General features: G+C 38.1%; 1 protein-coding gene across 2 annotated transcripts; it reads left to right on the top strand.

Moving 5' to 3' along the window:
- Window positions 1-873: 873 nt before the first annotated feature.
- Window positions 874-5,801, top strand: LOC123163205 (putative cysteine-rich receptor-like protein kinase 20). 2 transcript variants are annotated; one of them, XM_044580948.1, is made up of 7 exons: window positions 874-2,053; window positions 2,366-2,448; window positions 3,348-3,544; window positions 3,978-4,224; window positions 4,327-4,567; window positions 4,667-4,817; window positions 5,184-5,801. In XM_044580948.1, exons 1-7 carry the CDS (start codon window positions 1,938-1,940, stop codon window positions 5,511-5,513), a joined length of 1,365 nt encoding a protein of 454 aa, XP_044436883.1. In that variant the 5' UTR covers window positions 874-1,937; the 3' UTR covers window positions 5,514-5,801. The 2 variants fall into 2 exon arrangements, with proteins under 2 accessions (XP_044436883.1, XP_044436884.1); XM_044580949.1 differs by having other exon boundaries at window positions 874-2,199; window positions 5,184-5,776.
- The last annotated feature ends 815 nt before the right edge of the window (window positions 5,802-6,616 follow it).

Genomic DNA, 6,616 nt, shown 5'->3' on the forward strand with positions numbered 1-6,616 from the left:
CACAAAATTTGTAAAAAATGTTCATGGTTTCAAAAAATGATCGTGAAATTGAAAAATGTTCACGAATTTGTAAAAAATGTTAATGATTTCAAAAAGTTGCCTAGAATTTTAAAAATGTTCATGGTTGAAAAAAATATCCATGATTTTAAAAATTGTTCGTGAATTCGAAAAAAATTCAGGAATTTATAAGAAATGTTCATGATTTCAAAAAATTGTCTCAAATTTGAAAATGTTCATGATTCAAAAAAAATGTTCATGAGTTTTAGACAAAAATGTTCACGTATTTGAAAACATGTTCATCATTTAAGAGAATGTTCATAAAGTTCTAAAAAATGTTCAAAACTATGGAAAAACGTTCGCAATTTATAAAAAGATGTCCACGGTTTCAAAAAAATGTACATGATTTAAGAGAATGTTCAAAAAAATTTGTCAAAATAAAACCATGATTTCCAACAAAATGTTCATCTTTGAAAAAAAAGTCATGATTTCAAAAAATTGTCTTAGATTTAAAAATTGTTCACGATTCAAAAAATGTTCATGAGTTTTAGAAAAATGTTTACAAATTTGAAAACAGGTGCATCATTTAAGAGAATGTTCATAAAGTTCTAAAAATTGTTCACGATTTTGAAAAAATGTCCATGAGTTATAAAAAACAAGAATAAAAATGAAAACAGAATAACAGAAAAAATAAAAAATAAAAAAATAAAACAGAAAAAAGATGAAAAACGGAAAAAAAAGAAAAAAAGGAAAATAAAGAAAAATAGAAAAGGAAAGAAAAAACCCGGTTCAGGGAATGTTCTGGAACCTTCCCAAAACCGGTTGTGTGGGAAACCCCGAAATGGGCCGCTTGGACGGACTTGCGGCTTCGGCCGAGGCTCTCTGGCTCATGTTCATCATCTCCTTCCTCTGATTCCCTTTCTATTGAGGTTCTCCTGTAATTCGAAGCTGTAATCGGTGAATTAGTGATGAACTGAGAGGAATAGTAGTGTGATAAAACACGCGGGGCCTCGTCCACCTCCTGGTTGACGTCCATGATCCATCCAGCCATGATACTCCAAGTCGAAACCATCCTTCGCTGTCGCTGGTACTTCTCCGAATCCACTCGCTAGTCGCTCCTTTCTCCTGGAGGCCTAACCGCGCCCCCTGCCTGTTTTTCCCGTTTGGAATTGCGGCAGAGGCGGTGTGAGACGGGGCCGGAGTTCGCAGAAACGCCGCGCCCGCAAGGCGTTTGTGGAAATGCCGCAGGGGGAAGGAAAGCCATTGTATCCTGACGCGCCACTTAGAGTGGATCAGAGGATGGTTGTGCAAGTGCCACAACCAGCGACATAGTTCAGTTAGAATCCGGCGATGGCTTATTCCGTTCTCCGTCGGCTGCTTTGCTTAGTCGTCTGGTGGTCAACAGTGCACCGACAAGACCGTATTCTGATGAAGCAACATTGGGTCTATGAGCTGTATCAGTGGAGATCTTCTCTGCAGCATAGGGATTTGAGAAAATGTCGCAGGAGGAAATCCGCCGGTCAGATGGATGGTTCTCGGACTCTGTCCAGCGAGGGAGGAGGAAAACTTCGACTTTTCTTTCTTGGTGCGCGCGTACAAGGTGGAAATCCAGTGCCTATGACTACAGTTGTGCAATGTCCACCTTCTAGTGAATTCCTACTTTTGAGCGGCACATCACGGGAACCTTCGTGGCAAAGTCCCATTGTCATCATATTCACAATGAAGATAAAAGGTCAGCAGAAACTTCCTGGGAATTTTGACGTTGCGTCTCTTTTTGTTCTTAACTGGTCACCCTTTCTCTGAATCAACAATTCCATGTGGCTGTCACATCATTGCAAGATTCCTAGGGAGATTTAGTCCAGATGTTTGACACTTGACTTTGAATTTTTTTTTCTCATCAACGGGCCCAGCGGGAAGCCCCTTAGAAAATCATATATAAGATGCTGTGTTTCAGCACAAACTCCTTCGCAGCCTTTCACCAAGTTTTTCCATTGGGTTCTTATTTTGAGGAGGTGCTCTCCTTAGCACTTCTCTTGGAGGAGATGGCAACAAAGAGGTATTAAGCTAGACTACTTAATGCACATCCTCTCGAAATTATTAACTGAACCGAGACTAATATGTGGTCAGTTAGAAGTATGGCCAGCTGGTATTTGTTTTGGTTCTTTTTGTAAGACCTTCCCACGCAATGCATACTTCAGCACTGTAAGTTTCAGATGCAACTGATCTGATATTAGATAGTAAGCTAGTCTTTCTTTCTTATTTACTATCTACGTCAGTAGTTTCTCCTGTCTTTCTCCTGTAGAATATCATATAAGCCTTGTTAATTGGAATCTTGATATTTTATTAATCGCCGGGCTACAATTTTCAGGATTGAAGCCAAAGCTGAGACAGTTGAATCAAGACTTCAGGGAGTAAACAGAAATTTGCCAGGAAATAAAGAACAATTAACAAGTAATTCTATTAATTAGTTACATCATTTAGGCCTTCTTCAAACAAACATTCTATATTTCATCATATAATTCTTCTCTGTTTTGTTTGCTCTCTTAATTTGCTTTGTTTGTGAGAAAAGGAGAAGAGTAGGGGAGGGCCCTACTCTAAATAATCTTGTTTTGGTTATGTAGGTAATAATCGGAAACACATGCTTTTATTAAGCATTATTATTGTAAATAAAATTTGTACTTTTTCATGTCTATACCCTCTACTCCACTCTAAATAAATTATAGCTCATGGAAACTTAAGTATCAGGTCGTCTCTGTTTAAGCACCAACCAATATGGAAAATTTGACCTTTTCTTAGATTATGCTTTTATATTTCCCTGTAGCTCATAGGGAAGCACATATACGGAAAGGTAGTCTCGCATTTTAGTTGTAATGAGCATCTGAACTAGACTCCTCAATTAAGGAGGTTGTAAGATCCAAGAGAATAGTAGAGGGGAATGACCCTGATTTAACCGTGTCTGTGTCAGTTTTGGAAGAGTGATTAGTTTTTAGTTGGGTAGAAAGTTTATGGGCTTTGATAGGAATCAGTACCTCCCTACAAACTAGCAGGAACCGTTGCAAACTGATATGAGAACCTTCCGGTTCATGAACTACGGAAGTTTCCTGAAAATTGTAGGCGTGCTTTATTCTGTATCTTCACCTTGACCCCATGCCCAGTGCACTCTAGTTTGCAGTGAGCCATTGAATGTAACTCTTTTGTACCATCCGTAAAATACAGATGCAGCTATGTTATGTTCAGCCAAATATTACTTCTTACTGACAATAGCCATACCTTATTTACAAACTAATAATACGCATATATTTTCTTTTAAATACTATCTAATATGTACTGTACTCCATAATTAATGACAGGAAGCAATATTTTCTATGGATCACGAAAAAGCAAGGTTAAACGGCTTGCTGTGGGCAAGGACATACTTGTAAAACTATTCTGTGCTGCAAGACGTCCAAGATTATTGTTCTTTAATCTTTCTCAGGTTGAAAAGTTTACGGAAAATTTCAAATTGGATAACGTGGTTGGACGCGGTGCTTTTGGCTACGTTTACAAGGTATTTATGAACTAGCCTTAATTATTCTACAACTTTTTTTTTGTAGCCAGTTCAAGTATAACACTCGTACTATTAAGCTACTATCCTCAACAAAATGATGCAAGGAAATCATATAAAACTGAACGTGCCTTTCATTCCACAGTGAGTATTTTATTGCGATCCTAAATCTGGATAAATTATATTTGATTATGTACTAAGATTAGGTTCAGTTTTGGTTTCCTATGTAGATTTGTAATAGATTATGTACTCACTACTAAGACTATATTCAGTTTCGGTTTCTTATTCTGCAATTATATGAGTCTTGAGATCCCTTAAAAGAAGGGTCCTCAGATCTGCTATGCTTAGTGAAAAGACGCCTTAGATACATTTATCTTTCTGCATCCACCCCAAAAAAGTTGATTTCTGTTCTTTGAACTTGATATTGAGGTTTCAGGGAAAACTACCTAGCGGGGTTGAGATTGCGGTCAAAAGATTTGCAGCATCATCAACTCAAGGTTCAGCAGAATTTACTGCTGAGATTGAAACAATTGCAAATCTTCAACATAGGAATGTTATAAGGCTACTTGGGTTTTGCATTCAAAGAGAAAAGGACTTTCTGGGATTTCAAATTCAGCAGGAAGAGATGATTCTTGTTTACGAATACATGCCAAACAAGAGCTTGGCCTCTTTTCTATACGACTGTATTCACTGAGACTTCAATTTTAAATCTAGTGTTGAGCTTTGAAAGAAAATTTCCGTTACCATTATGGAAGTGTCATTCTGTTTGTTCATTCCTTTTTCAGATACAAGCACAGGAGAATCACTTAATTGGTCTAAGCGCCTCCATATAATTGAAGGGATAGCTCAGGGTCTTGTTTACCTGCATGACCTATCGTCTCACCAATGTGTTGTCCACATGGATTTGAAAGCCAGTGATATATTGTTAGATTATGAAATGAACCCTAAGATTTCTGATTTTGGGATGGCTAGGATATTACCTTCTAGCGGGACTGAAGGGACTTCGAAGACTGTTAAAGGCACAAGGTAAGAGTTGACCAAATAAACTAACCTTCTATGATATGAAGCTCCTTTGTTCACTTTATTTATCTCTGCTAATATGTCAATTCCGTTTTAATCTTGCAGTGGTTATATGGATCCTGAATATGTCAGGTTTGGGAAATTCTCAGTGAAGTCTGATGTGTATAGCTTTGGCATCATGATTCTTGAGATAATAAGTGGAAAGAAATGTCATTCCATATTATCCAATGGAAAAATGATGCATCTACCGATGCGTGTGAGTACAAACTTTTACCATTTGCTAAAATAGTTGAATTATATCTCATCTTACGTTTGTAGTAAAATCATTGTTGCTGGTTAGGACTCTTTTATGCTTGGAATTTGGAAACCTGTGTCACTAAAATTGGTAAAGAAAGAAAATGTTAAGAGCCAAGGTGTAAAATCAATGACTCTGTAGAGATTCAAGTTATTATCAATTCCACCATGGGATATCGAATTAGAACCAATAAGTTTGTGGCGAGATATTTATGTATGGGCACCACCTGTCATATTGGATTGAGAAAGTTGTGTCTGAGCTCCCATGCCGCTAGGCCTTCATATCGGATTCTACATTCCACATGAATAATGATGAGAGTTCTTTCAGGCCTGGATGCTATGGGAAGCAGGAAAGTCCCACGAGCTTGTTGATGTATCATCATCACCATGTAACAACCAACAAGCAGCTCAGATCACCAGATGCGTTCATGTGGCGCTACTGTGCATTCAAGACTATCCGAGGCAGAGGCCTACCATGCCGGATGTGCTTCTTATGCTGCATAGTGAGAGCGTCGGCTTGCCTACACCTAGCATGCCACCCAACCATCAAGCTGAAGCCCTGACGCTGGAGGGGTTCGGGGAGGTGAACGTACCATTACAACCTGTTCAGGAGATGGTCACTTCGTTTTTTTTGAAACAAGAGATGGTCACTTCGTAGTGCAGAGAGTTGCTGATAATCTCTGAATGCATTTGCAGGACTATCTTTTAGGAGTGGTATATTAATTGTACAGCCACTAGCTCGTCAGTAGCCAACAAATAAATATTGGTGCTCTGTGCCTTACAAAAAGTGGTGCCTGAATGTAACCTGAAATTCATACGATTTGTTTGCCTGACCAGGCAGGCCGAGGGACATGTTTGGTTGGTGGCCTTTGCCTGAGGAGAAAACGTAAAGTTCAAACCCGTGTTGTGGACGAGTTAACAGAAAAAGGAATAGTTTGCTTTCATCAAGCCAACCAAATCACATGCCATGGGGCTTTTATAGTACTCCACTCGTAAAGTAAATAAACTGGAAGTTGAAGTTGCTAACACTCTGTTAAGCCGATCTATAATTGTCATTTTGGTTTTCTATTCTAAATGCATTACCATTTTAGATTTCTATTCCAAATGCATTATCAAAGACGTAGTTCAATTTCTTAAGATAACTTCTTTTTACCATTAGTTACTTTACTAGTAGTAGATTTATTTGACATAATTATTTTGGCCATTAGATTTGCATAAAAAACTACTACCTGTGTAACTTCCGTCCCAAAAAGCTAGTCGCTCAAGCTTTTTGGGACTGAGGAAGTTTAAAATGTTTTTAAATAGGAAAATTTCTTATGACATAAGCAGGAAAATAAACAAGTAATTATTGGTCAGAATCAACTTAAAAATATTGGTCAGAATCTTATATTCAAAACATATCAAAATGAGTCTCTCATTTTGGGAGAGGGAGTAACACAAAAGGATGGATACAACCCACCTCATCTGATCACTTCTTAACCTGCCCGGGGACACGCTTAAGTTTCTCCACATCCACATTTTTTTGTACTAGCCATCACGTCCACGTCCTTCATCATCAAAGACTTTGGCTGATGCACCCATAAAATTGCCACTCGATGATAAATGACCCCTACGGCTATGACTGTTGTAATACCGACCTTTCTCATGCAATGGGAACACATGCATGCAGAAAAATCTTCCGTGCACGATTTTGTATCCAGAAAGTTGCATACAATGTAAATGCAAGTGAATACTATTGGGGAACGTAGCATGCAATTTTAA

This window comes from Triticum aestivum, chromosome 7B (assembly GCF_018294505.1).
Source record: "Triticum aestivum cultivar Chinese Spring chromosome 7B, IWGSC CS RefSeq v2.1, whole genome shotgun sequence".
NCBI classification, from domain to species: Eukaryota; Viridiplantae; Streptophyta; class Magnoliopsida; order Poales; family Poaceae; genus Triticum; species Triticum aestivum.